Below are 13,866 nucleotides of genomic sequence, written 5' to 3' on the forward strand. Positions count from 1 at the left end.
GCATCCTCGGTTCTTTGTTTTAATTTGCTTTCCTCCCTTGTCTTAAAGTGCTGATTTTTTCCAGGCTACTGGCCTTCTCTGGTTACTTTCGCAGGTGATCATTCTTCATTTGTGAACTTAGATTGTGGCTTTTCAGCAGGTCAGTAGGCAGAGAGGTTGTAACAGCTGAACCCAGTCTGCTGACATTCAACAAACGCACAAACAGCACCAAACATTTATATAGAATGCTTTGTGCAAGCTGTATAACCTCAATTTTGAGGAGCAGAAAATGGACTCAGCATGAAACAGGCAGAATAGAGGACAAGACTGAAAGAGTAGTTGAAGAAAAGTGAAAAAGAAGTCATTCTGACAGAAGCATGGTAGTTGAGAGAGTGACATGATTTGTAAAACAGTAATTGTAAACAGTAAAAAACATAGCAGACATCAGGAGGGCGTACTTGAAATATCCAGGCACATGGAAAATTATACTTTCTACAGAACATGTGAAGCATTGTACTTGGTACATTTTCAAACAATAGAGGCAATAAAAGCTGAGTAGTCCACATATAAAAACGATGCAAGAGCATAAAAACCAAGAGGGAGATGGGGTATCATTTTCTGAAAATTTTGCATCGGGTGGTAGGAGTTTTTTTTAAGAAACATGGGAACAGTTGTAGGTCTTTTGGCTGTTGGAACCTCTGCACCATTCAATAAAATCATGAAAGGATCATGGAAGACTCCGCAGTAACTTTTGAAAGAGAATTGAGTAAACTTTTGAAGATCAAGTTTTCAGCATTTTTGATAATAGGGGAGTGGGACTGATTGGCTAGCTGTTACTGACATGGTGGACTGAATGGCTTCCTACCATTATGTCAAGTTCTATGATCAGTTTCAAATTGTACAAGATGGAAAATGGTTAGACAGGTCAGGCAATAGAAGTCAACCCTCAAAGTCATGAAGAGACAGACTAGAGTTTTGGGGTTTATGGAAAGAGCTTGGATCATAGGCAGCTGATATTGCAATATGGAAGAAGATGACAAATCAGTGCATGAACATAGAACATTACAGCACAGTACAGGCCCTTCGGCCCACGATGTTGCGCCGACCTGTCACACCAATCTGAAGTCATCTAACCTACACTATTCCATGCACGTCCATATGCTTGTCCAATGACGACTTAAATGCACTTAAAGTTGGCGAATCTACTATCATTGCAGGCAAAGCATTCCATAACCTTACTACTCTCTGAGTAAAGAAACTACCTCTGACGTCTGTCCTATATCTATCACCCCTCAATTTAAAGCTATGCCCCGTCGTGCTCACTGTCACTATCCTTGGAAAAAAAGCTCTCCCTGTTCATCCTGTCTAATCCTCTGATTATCTTATATATCTCTATTAAGTCACCTCTCAACCTCCTTCTCTCTAACAAAAACAACCTCAAGTCCCTCAGCCTTTCCTCGTAAGACCTTCCCTCCATACCAGACAACGTCCTAGTAAATCTCCTTTGCACCCTTTCCAAAGTTTCCACATCCTTCTTATAATGTGGTGACCAGAACTGTACACAATATTCCAAGTGTGGCCGCACCAGAGTTTTGTACAGCTGTAGCATAACCTCATGGTTCCGGAACTAGATTCCTCTATTAATAAAAGCTAAAACACTGTATGCCTTCTTAACAACCCTGTCAACCTGGGTGGCACCTTTCAAGGATCTGTGTACCTGGACACCAAGATCTCTCTGCTTATCTACACTACCAAGAATCTTACCAGTACTTTGCATTATGGTTACTCCAACCAAAATGAATCACTTCACACTTGTCCACATTAAACTCCATGTGCCACCTCTCAGCCCAGCTCTGCAGCTTATTTATGTCTGTCTGTAACCTACAACAGCCTTCGTCACTATCCACAACTCCACCGACCTTAGTGTCATCTGCAGATTTACTAACCCACCCTTCTATGCCCTCGTCCAGGTCGTTTATAAAAATGACAAACAGCAGTGGACCCAACACCGATCCTTGTGGTACACCACTGGTAACTGCACTCCAGGATGAACATTTTCCATCAACCACCACCTTCTGTCTTCTTTCAGCAAGCCAATTACTGATCCAAACTGCTATATCTCCCACAATCCCATTCCTCCACATTTTGTACAATAGCCTACTGTGGGGAACCTTATCGATCGCTTTGCTGAAATCCATATACACCACATCAACCAGTTTACTCTCATCTACCTATTTGGTCACCTCCTCAAAGAACTCAATAAGGTTTGTGAGGCGCGACCTACCCTTCACAAAACTGTGCTGACTACCCCTAATCAAATTATTCTTTTTTTAGATGATTATAAATCCTATCTATTATAATCTTTTCCAACACGTTACCAACAACTGAAGTAAGGCTCACTGGTCTATAATTTCCACGATTGTCTCTACTCCCCTTCTTGAACAGGGGAACCACATTTGCTATTCTCCAGTCTTCTGGCACTATTCCTGTAGACAATGACGATTTAAAGATCAATGCCAAAGGCTTGGCAGTCTCCTCCCTGGCTTCCCAGGGGATCCTAGGATAAATCCCATCCAGCCCAGGGGACTTATCTATTTTCACACTCTGCAGGATTTCTAATACGTCTTCCTTGTGAACCTCAATCACACCTAGGCTAGTAGCCTGTATCTCAGTATTCTCCTTGGCAACATTGTCATTTTCTAGAGTGAATGCTGTCGAAAAATATTCATTTAGTGCTTCCCCTATCTCCTGACTCCACACACAACTTCCCACTACTATCCTTGATTGGCCCTAATCTTACTCTTGTCATTCTTTTATTCCTTAAATACCTATAGAAAGCCTTAGGATTACCCTGATCCTATCCGCTAACAACTTCTCATGTCTCCTCCTGGCTCTTCTGAGGTCTCTCTTTAGGTCTTTCCTGGCTACCTTGTAACCCACAAGCGCCCTAACTGAGCCTTCACATCTCATCCTGACATAAGCCGCCTTATTCCCCTTGACCAGAGATTCCACTTCCTTCATAAACTATGGCTCCCGCGCTCTACAGCTTCCTTCCTGCCTGACAGGTACATACTTATCTAGGGGACACAGTAGCTTTTCCTTGAATAAGCTCCACATTTCTAATGTGCCTATCCCTGCTGTTTCCTTCCCCATCCTATGCTTCCTAAATCTTGCCTAATCGCAACGTAATTGCCTTTCCCCCAGCTGTAACTCTTGCCCAATGGTATGCACCTATCCCTTTCTATCACTAAAGTAACCATAACAGAATTGTGATCGCTATCACCAAAGTGCTCACCTACTTCCAAGTCTAACACCTGGCCGGACTCATTACCCAGCACCAAATCTAATGTGGCTTTGCCCCTTGTTGGCCTGTCTACATACTGTGTCAGGAAGCCCTCCTGCACACACTGGACAAAAACTAACCCATCTATAGTACTCGTACTATAGTGTTCCCAGTCAATATTTGGAAAGTTGAAGTCCCCCATGACAACTACCATGTCTCTCTCACTCCTATCAAGACTCATCTTTGCTATCCTTTCCTCTATATCTCTGGAATTATTCGGAGGCCTATAGAAAACTCCCAGCAGGGTGACCTCCTTTCCTGTTTCTAACTTCAACCCATACTACCTCAGTTGACGAGTCCCCAAACATCCTTTCTGCAACTGTAATACTGTCCTTGACCAACAATGCCACACCTCCCCCTCTTTTACCATCTTCTCTGTTCTTACTGAAACATCTAAATCCTGGAACCTGCAACAACCATTCCTCTCCCTGCTCTAATCATGTCACTGAAATGGCCACAACATCAAAGTCCCAGGTACAAACCCATACTGCATGTTCACCCACCTTATTCTGGATGCTTCTGATGTTGAAGTAGACACACTTCAAATCAACTTCTTGCTTGCCAGTGTCATCTTGCGTCCCTGAAACTTGATTTTAGACCTTCCTACTCTCGACCTTTTCTATACTTGAACTACAATTTTGGTTCCCATCCCCTTGCTGGATTAGTTTAAACCCACCCCAATAGCCTTAGCGAATTTCCCCCCCAGGATATTGGTACCCCTCTGGTTCAGATGAAGACCATCTTGCTTGTAGAGGTCCCACCTACCCCAGAAAGAGCCCCAATTATCCAAGAATTATCCAATGAAACCTAGCTCAAGATCAAACAGGGTTCAAAAACACTAGATTTCTAAGATGGCAGACAAGGCAGTTAATCAAGATGAAAATCAATTGTGACTGGAGCCACAAGGAAATATTACCCTTTTAGCTTTTAAAATTGCAAAAAAAAATTGGGCTCATCTTAGTGTCAAACAGGAAATTGAATAGAAGGTTAAAAACACAGAAGGATATCTCTGAGGATCATATGCTGGGTGTATAACCGTGTTGATCAATTGGGTTTAGATGGGGAAGGCATTGGAGGAGTGCTTTGTGGAAAGATATGAATGGAAGAGTGCTGTGCACATAGCAACCAATAAAAATTGTTGAAGGAAAATAATATGATCTGGTGTCAAAAGGCTGCAGAGAGGTATGAATTTGAAGATGGATATAAATGCAACTATAGAGGATATTATTTGTGACCTTGAACAAAGGGTCTGTATGGTGCATTTCACACTGGTTTTTCCAAACTAAACCATAGGTGGAGCTATTGATGAAAAATTGCAAAGAATTCATCACCGGTTAAAATCAACTCCTACAATCAATGATATAGCTTATGTTCAACCGTTGGCCATGCTCAGACTTGACATTTGCAATCTCAATTGTTCTCTTACAGAGAAGCTATGGGGATGGTGCTCCATAAAGATTCAAAATGGTACCAGCAGTGGAAGGAATTCAAGGACAATAATGTTGTCTTTAACAGTAAGCACTCATTGTCATCAGAACACAAAATATACAATGCCTGACAATTCACCTGATCAATTTGTCTCTGTTTTAGATGGCAATGTAAATGTCGCTTACTCTAATTTTCCTTTGCAGGGTTCTTTGAAATGAAGATGAAATACGATGAAAGTGACAACACATTTATTAGGGCATCGAGAGCCATAACAGACAAAGTCACTGATTTGATAGGTAAATAAAAAATTGGGTGCTCTTTCATTGCGGAGTTTGGAGCAGAAGGAATGCATTATTAAAATGTTTCAGTTAAATGTCACATCAGAATGTGATAAAGCAGACTACACCAAAGTCGCAGCTTCACTTCAGAACAGCAGGATACAAGGTGAAAATAAGTAGCTTGCCTTCTGAGCCATTATATCTCATTGTTACCCCAATCTCAACCTGAATGTCTAACAAAAAAATTTGCATTTATAAAACATGTTTAATGTAATATTTCATGAGAAAGTTCACAGTTCGGAGGTTGTAAAAGATGAGTTAAGAAATGTCTCAAGAAATGGTGAGGTAGGCAAAGTACTGAAGAAACTCCATAGTTGTGACAGCATCTTTGGAATGAGAAAGAGTTGACATTGAGCCTAATAGATTCGCTTGTTCTGAAGAAGAGTCATATTAGTGTTGAAACATTAGTTCTGTTTTGATCCCAACAGATTCTGCCAGACTTGCTGAATTGTTCCAGCACTTTGTTTTTATTTCAGATCTCCAGCATCTGCAGAATTTTGCATTAAGTTTCTTGCAGCATTTCAAAGTTATTAAGAGGCTGTTAGTTTTAGGGAGTGAGTCTTGTGTGGATTTTATATCTGAAGACTGCCACTAAAGGTGGATGAGGTGTAAATGAGGTCAGGCTCAAGCTAGATGAAGTTGTAGAGATTTGAGCAAGGGCAGAGATTTTCAGGTTGATGTCTTGTGGACTCGGGAGAAGACCAATGGCAGAGGGGTCTGACTTACTGAGGATAACATGTAGTTAATGGATCTTTAGTTAAAGTTTAGTCAATGTTTGATGGAATTTAGCAACTAGGATAGAGAGTGTCGGACACGTGATGTTTGGTTTTGAGAAACACGTTACAAGGGCCTGGAAACCACTGTCACTAACTCTGTTACATAAATTCATATTCAGAGCCTTATCCTTTGTAAACAGAATAAGTCCAGACATTGTACATTTTCAACTAATCAAAAGACGAGGGATACCAGTTTCTTGTTGCATTCCCAACAACAACCAGGAGTCCTATTGCTAACCAATTTGTACCCTTTTGCTCTTATAGGTTAAATTGTCGTTCTCTTTGAAATTTGCTGTACTTGTATCTGTACCAATGGGTGCAAGACAAGAAACTTTGATAGTCTTTCTCCATTACTTGCAATACATTGTTATTTATTGTATAAAATAATACGTATAAGATCATGTTGCAAGTCTTTAATCATCATTATACTACAGATAATGGGATTTTTAGACTGGACCATGTTTGTGACCTGAGGCCTACTGATTAGAGTGACACTGCTGCCTTTGTGTAACACTATATGTATGAACGTGGAAGACATGCTGCAGGGTGTTTCACAATTAAATCAGAAACCTACATTCTTTTAAATTAGCAATTGTATTTTGTAAAATGGATATTTTCAGAAAAGAATATCTCAGAATTTTGTGTGATTCACTTAATCTCAGCTGCGGTAGATATAAATGGGGCTGAATTCACTTTAAGGTGGTCTTACATTGACTGTATTCAATTTGTGTGACTGAAACAGAATTATAAGACAGACTGTATTAATGCAAACTATGCAGTGTGATAACCTGGAAAAGATCAGAAGGACAGTGATGCTCTAGTCTTGAAGAATGATGATTAAGGGCAGGTTTGTGATATCATTGGAATCCTGATATGAAACTCATTGCTCAACATACTTCACTGGGTTGTTTTCTACATCATCGGCAATTTGTTCTTATAGACCGCCTAATAGTCAGCGGGAAATTGAGAAACAAATTTGTAAAGAGATTTCAGTTATCTGTAAAAATAATAGAGTAGTTATGGTAGGGGATTTTAACTTTCCAAACATAGACTGGGACTGTCATAGTGTTGAAGGTTTAGATGGAGAGGAATTTGTTAAGAGTGTACAAGAAAAGTTTCTGAGTCAGTATGTGGATGTACCTACTAGAGAAGGTGTAAAACGTGACCTACTCTTGGGAAATAAGGCAGGGCAGGCAACTGAGGTGTCAGTGGGGGAGCACTTTGGGGCCAGCGACCATAATTCTATTACATTTATAATAGTAATGGAAAGGGATAGACCAGATCTAACAATTGAATTTCTATATTGGAGAAAGGCTAATTTTGACAGTATTAGGCAAGAACGTTCAAAAGCTGATTGAGCGCAAGTGTTCGCAGGTAAAGGGAAGGCTGGAAAATGGGAAGCCTTCAGAAATGAGATAACGATAGACCAGAGGCAGTATATTTGTGTTAGGGTGAAAGGAAAGGCTGGTAGAGGTACGGAATGCTGGATGACTAGAGAAATTGGTGGTTGGATAAGAAAAAGAAGGAAGCATATGTCAGGTATAGACAGGAGAGATCGCTTGAATCCTTAGAAGAGTATAAAGGCAGTAGGAGGATACTTAAGAGGGAAATCAGATGAGCAGAAAGGGGACATGAGATAGCTTTGGCAAACAGGGTTAAGGAGAATCCAAAGTGTTTTTACAAATACATTAAGACCAAAGGGTAACTAGGGAGAGAATAGGGCCCCTCGAACATCAACAAGGCAGCCTTTGGAGATGGGAGAGATACTAAATGAGTATTTTGCTTCAGTGTTTACTGTGGAAAAGGACATGGAAGGTATGGAATGTGGGCAATAAATGTTGACATCTTGAAAAAATGTCCATATTACAGAGGAGGAAGTGCTGGATGTCTTTAAACACATAAAGATGGATAAATCCCCAGGACCTGATCAGGTGTATCCTAAAACTTTCTGGGAAGCTAGGGAAGTGATTGGGCCCCTTGCTGAGATATTTGTATCATTGATAGTCACAGGTGAGGTGCCGGAAGACTGGAGGTTGGCTAATGTGGTACCACTGTTTAAGAAAGGTGGTAAGAACAAGTCAGGGAACTATAGACTGGTGAGCCTGACGTCAGTGGTGGGCAAGTTGTTGGAGGGAATCCTGACGGACAGGATAAACGTGTATTTGGAAAGGCAAGGACTGATTAAGGATAGTCAACATGGCTTTGTGCATGGGAAATCATGTCTCACAAACTTGATTGAGTCTTTTTTAAAAAGTAACAAAGAGGATTGATGAGACCAGAGCAGTGGACGTGATCTGTGTGGACTTGAGTGAGGTGTTCAACAAGGTTCCCCATGGGGGACTGGTTGCAAGGTTAGATCTTATGGATTGCAGGGAGAACTAGCATTTGGATAGACAACTGGCTTGAAGGTGGTGGCGGAGGGTAGTTTTTCAGACTGGAGGCCCGTGACCAGTGGAGTGCCACAAGGATCAGTGCTGGATCCACTACTTTTTGTCATTTACATAAATGATTTGGATATGAACATAGGAGGTATAGTTAGTAAGTTTGCAGCTGCCACCAAAATTGGAGGTGTTGTGGACAGCAAAGAAGGTTACCTCAGATTACAATGGGATCTTGATCAGATGGGCCAGTGAGCTGATGGAGTTCAATTTAGATAAATGCGAGGTGCTGCATTTTGAGAAAGCAAATCTTAGCAGGACTTATGCACTTAATGGTAAGGTCCTAGGGAGTATTGCTGAACAGACACCTTGGAGTTCAGGTTCATAGCTCCTTGAAAGTGGAGTTGCTGGCAGAAAGGATAGTGAAGAAGGCGTTTGGTATGCTTTCCTTTATTGGTCAGTGTATTGAGTACAGGAGTTGGGAGGTCATGTTGCAGTTGTACAGGACGTTGGTTAGGCCACTTTTGGGATGTTGCTTGCAATTCTGGTCTCCTTCCTATCGGAAGGATGTTATGAGACTTGAAAGGGTTCAGAAAAGATTTACAAGGATGTTACCAGGGTCGGGGGGGGTTTGAGCTATAGGGAGAGGATGAGTCGACTGGGGCTGTTTTCCCCAGAGCGTTAAAGGCTGAGGGGTGACCTCATAGAGGTTTATAAAATCATGAGGGGCATGGATAGGGTAAATAGACAAAGTTTTTTCCCTGGGGTGGGTGTGTCCAGAACTAGAGGGTATAGGTTTAGGGTGAGAGGGGAAAATTTAAAAGAGACCTAAGGAACAACGTTTTCATGCAGAGGGTGGTGCTTGTGTGGCATGAGCTGCCAGAGAGCGTGGTAGAGGCTAGTACAATTGCAACATATAAAAAACATCTGGAAAGGTATATGAATAGGAAGGGTTTGGAGGGATATGGGCTGGGTGCTGGCAGGTGGGACAAGATTAGGTTGGGATATCTGGTAGACATAGACGAGTTGGACCGAAGGGTCTGTTTCTGTGCTGTACATCTTTATGACTCTATGAGCGTCTTTCACTTGCCTTTTTGTGTGCTTTATAGGGGTTTCTGTATTTGAATGAAATTTGCTAGAACATTGAGTGAAAAAGGGCAGTTTCTGCTGAAGAGACATGTGCTCCACCCTCCCCTTCGACATATCACCGTTACCACCGGCCCCCCCACCTCCATCCACGTATTGCACACTCAGCTATCTTCTCCTCAGCCCCATCCCCTTCCATTTATCTCTCCATCCCCGAGGCTCCCAGCCTCATTCCTGATAAAGGGCTTTTGCCCGAAATGTCGATTTCCCTGTTCCTTGGATACTGCCTGACCTGCTGTGCTTTTCCAGTTTTAATCTGCAGTAGCCACTTCTGCCTATTTATTGTTCCTGTCACTTCTTCATTGCTCGTCCTTTGGCTTTTTAACCAGGTTCTTAGCGTCATAGGCTCTCAGTCCATGCAAGTCTTAAAGCATCAATCTGCTCTTATCTATTTCCCAGTACTTGGCCCTGAGTTTAGTATGCTCTGGCATTTCAAATATTCATCGAAATACTATTGAAACGTTGCAATAATTCCTGCAGCTACCATCCTTGAAGGAAGTGGATTCCAGATATCCTCCACCTTCTGGACAGTGAATACAGATGCAAAGTAATGATTTAAAACCTCGCCTACATCTTCAGTTCCACACATGGTTTGCAGCGTTAGTCCTTAAAGATCCTTACTCTTTCCTGGTTATCCTTTTGTCTTAATGTACTTCGATACTTAATTGGATTATCCTTTATTTTACCCATTAGTGTAAAATAACTCGCTTTGCCAGTTTATTTTTTTAAGGAACCTTCTGCGCTTTCCTTGTTTCTCTAGGTGTTCTATTGTTTTCGCCATAGATATCCAATATGATCTTCTCATTTTCTCTTATCCAATCTTGTACATTCCCGGGACTTGTTCTCCCCCACCTACAAGAACGTGTTCAAATCGCCTCACGACTGACAGGTAGAGTTTATTCAGATAAATGTGAGACGTTGCATTTTGGTAAGGCAAATCAGGGTAGAACTTAGACACTTAATGGTAGAGCCCTGGCAAGTGTTGCTAAGCAAAGAAACCTTGGAGTGAAGGTTCATAGTTCCTTGAAGTTGCAATCGTGGGTAGACAGGGTAGTGAAGAAGGCGTTTGGTACATTTGCCTTCATTGGTCAGGCATTGCGTGCAGGAGTTGGGATGTCATGTTGTAGCTGTATAGAACATTGGTTAGGCCACTTTTGAAATACTGCATTCAATTATGATCACCCTGCTATAGGAAAGATGTGTTAAACTTGAAAGGATATGAAGGATGTTGTCAGGGTTGGAGCTATAGGGAGATGCTAAGTATGCTGGGTGGTACATGTATGGAATGAGCTGCCAGAGGAAATGCTGGAGGCTGGTACATTTCCAACATTTAAAAGGCATCTGGATGGGTACTTGCTTCGGAAGGAATTGGAGGAATGTGGGCCAAATGCTGGCAAATGCTCCTAGATTAATTTGCGATATCTAGTCGGCATGGATGAGTTGGACCGAAAGGTCTGTTTCTTTGCTATACATCTCTGATATCTTCCTTTTGAACGTCATTACTCCACTGATGTACATTTAATTTCTCCCAGTCCATTTCGACCAGGTTCAGTCTTATCATATTAAAGTCGGCCTTCTCCTAGAACCTTTTTCTTTCTGATCTAATTTTGCACTTTTCCATAATCACCTTATATCTTATTGAGTTATGGTTACTTTCACTGAAATGCTTTCCCACTGTCTCCTTCTGCTTGCCCTATTTTGTTCTCCAAAATTAGGTCCAGCACCACTCCCTCTTATTGTAGAATTACTATATGCTGGCTTAAAAGCTCTACAGTACACTTTCATCTTCTGTCCCCTATAAGCCTTTCATACTAGATTCACTCAAATTGCTTATTCCCATTCTCCCTTTTGCCTTTCTCTTATTGCTTCTGCTTTTCTTACACACTTCCTTCTATATTTGTTTGTGTATCACCCCATGTTTGATTTCCGCTCGTTTTTCAACTCCTTCCTCTCTCTGTAAACAGCACCAGCCTCTGCCCCGCATGGATGTTGGTCCTGTTATGATCGGATGAAATGAGTCTGACTTGTACAGGTCCCATCATTCCAAAAAATGGAACCAGTGATCCAGGAATCTAAAGTCCACCCTCGTCCTCCACCTCTTCAGTCGTGCCACTGTGCATGTTAAAGATGGTGGTTATGTGGTTATCAAATGAGCTGCTTTGTTCTGGATGGTGTTGACCTCCTTGAGTGTCGTTGCTGCACTTCCAAGTAAGTGGCGAATATTCCATCACTCACCTTGTGGTTGATGGACTGTTTGCAACGCTTATATTTAGCTACCCATCCTTGTCTGCGGAAGCCATCCTAGCAGCACCTGATCTGTGTACGACTCAGATAATTATTGGTTAAGCAACTGATTACCAAAGAAGCTGACATTTTCATTTTTAAGATCTTACACCCTGAAAACTCCCATGATGATTATCTGTTGTTGCCATATTGTCCTCTTGTTTTCAATACCTCACCTGAAATCTGTTTCAGAAATTTTGTTTAATGGCTTAGAACCCTGATCTTTTGGATTTTGCTCGCCAGTGAATTAAAGCTTCCATAATTCTTTTGGATGATATCCACCTCTCTTTTGTAATTAATCCATCCATTTCATTTTATGTTAGCAACAAATGTGCTTCTAATCTTTTAATCTGGGTTGTTACTAAAAGATGCGAAAATAAGTATTGTAGTCTAAAATGTATACTGTAATGCCTGGAAGATTGTACCCCAGAGAGAAACTTGTTAATGGGGTGTGAATATGCTTTGATGTGTTGATTAGTTAAAACATTCAAACAGTTCAGAATAATCTAATTATTGTATCATCAAAGTTGAAAACTTACTGTTTGGCTAAAGGACACTTTTTCTGGCCCTAAGTCTGCGCCGAAAGGCAGAGTCAAGTGTGTGGTGCTGGAAAAGCACAGCAGGTCAGGCAGCATCCGAGGAGCAGGAGAATCGCTGTTTCGGGCAAAAGCCCTTTATCAGCAATGTGCTTTTTCAGCACCACATCCTCGACTCTAATCTCAGCATCTGCTGTTCTCACTTTTGCCTAGCCATCATGGAAAAGCAGCCTACAAATGCAAATGTTTATTTGCAACTTTCAGCCAAATGCTTTCAATCTTCCAGATACAGGGCCAACATTCTCTTCTCAGTTGGTTTCCTTTTTCAGGCTTTAAAACAGAGCTGCCCCTGGGGTGCCATTCTATGTGTGTGTTTTTTTTACCCACTAGCTTTACAGTGATGTTGTCTCAGCCCACACACTTTCCATTGAAACCCCCTGGTGTTTATTATGATTAATCTGCTGGCAGGCTTGGTTTGGTAACTAATGCTGCCTCATTTAATCCTGCAATGATTTACAAAGAGAATTTAGATTAAAACAGAGCCGTGAAGAAACAAACTCCCAAAACACACTAAACTGAAATTAAAAAACCAAAAACTTAACCTTTTAATTTTGAGTGGAAAATGCAAATATATTGTGTTGGGGAGGGGTGGGTTGGGAGGTTTTGTCCTAAGTTTCATTGGCTGTCTAACCACTTAATTGTTTGTCTCAAAAAGACACAACAAAATGTCCTTAATATTTGGCAGAACACATCTTACAGATTGATTATGTCCCCAGTATGTAAGGATAGGTTGTTTCCAAATAAAGCAAATGTTGTGGTGGAATTATTTCTCATGTTTTGAATTGCAGTCGTTTCTAGACCAGAGCTGTTGACATTTTCCTTTTGCTCTGAAATACATGAACCTTGGAAAGGCTGCAGCCACAGTTTTGTTTTACTAATTTGTTGGAAGTGTTTCAAGATCATTGTCTTGTTTTTGATCACACAGGCCCTGAGCTGATTGTGTATGTTTCATTTCCCAGGGGGGCTGTTTTCTAAGACTGAAATGTCAGAGGTGCTGACAGAAATTCTGAAGGTTGACCCAAGCTTTGATAAAGACACATTTTTAAAGCAATGCGAGAGGGACATCATTCCAAATGTTCTGGAGGTACCTGACGACATTTAATTTCTATATTTCAGGTGGGGGGAAGAATTCAGGGAAAATGAAATTTGCTATAAAAGATCAGTGAAATGAAAAGTAGAAGTACAATGGTATTTCCTTTAATTGACAAATACATTTGCTTGAAAGTGTACTTTCCCAAATATTTTTAATTTCTTTTTGATTTTGTGTAACATTTGAATTTCCTTTAAAATGTTAGGACACCAAGGGTTGAGCATATCAGGTGGCTAAGTGACTAAGTTCAGTGTGATACTGAACTGTGTGGACTAAAAAAATTCCAGATTTGATTCCTAAGTTAACTGGCCTGACCCATGGCAGTGGTTATGATTCATGCCTGATGTTAACACCATTGAGTAAGAAGGGAAGAATAAGCTTGATTCCTGCTGGAAAGTACAAATATTTCAAGACCCAGGAAAACTCAGGATTGATGGCTGATGTTCATATGCAGTCTCATATGCAGAATGATGTCGTGAAACTGTACCTAACCATATTGTAGGAAGGAA

The 13,866-nt window shown here is 41.1% G+C and overlaps 1 protein-coding gene across 1 annotated transcript in view; it reads left to right on the forward strand.

Moving 5' to 3' along the window:
- Positions 1–13,866, forward strand: part of timm44 (translocase of inner mitochondrial membrane 44 homolog (yeast)) — an 82,769-nt gene that overhangs the window by 27,681 nt on the left and 41,222 nt on the right. Inside the window, exons 7-9 of the mRNA XM_072593942.1 lie at positions 4,751–4,836; positions 4,954–5,046; positions 13,227–13,351. Coding sequence (XP_072450043.1) covers positions 4,751–4,836; positions 4,954–5,046; positions 13,227–13,351 — 304 coding nt within the window. The remainder of the gene's footprint in view (positions 1–4,750; positions 4,837–4,953; positions 5,047–13,226; positions 13,352–13,866) is intronic.

This window comes from Chiloscyllium punctatum, chromosome 24, assembly GCF_047496795.1.
Source record: "Chiloscyllium punctatum isolate Juve2018m chromosome 24, sChiPun1.3, whole genome shotgun sequence".
Classification (NCBI taxonomy): Eukaryota; Metazoa; Chordata; class Chondrichthyes; order Orectolobiformes; family Hemiscylliidae; genus Chiloscyllium; species Chiloscyllium punctatum.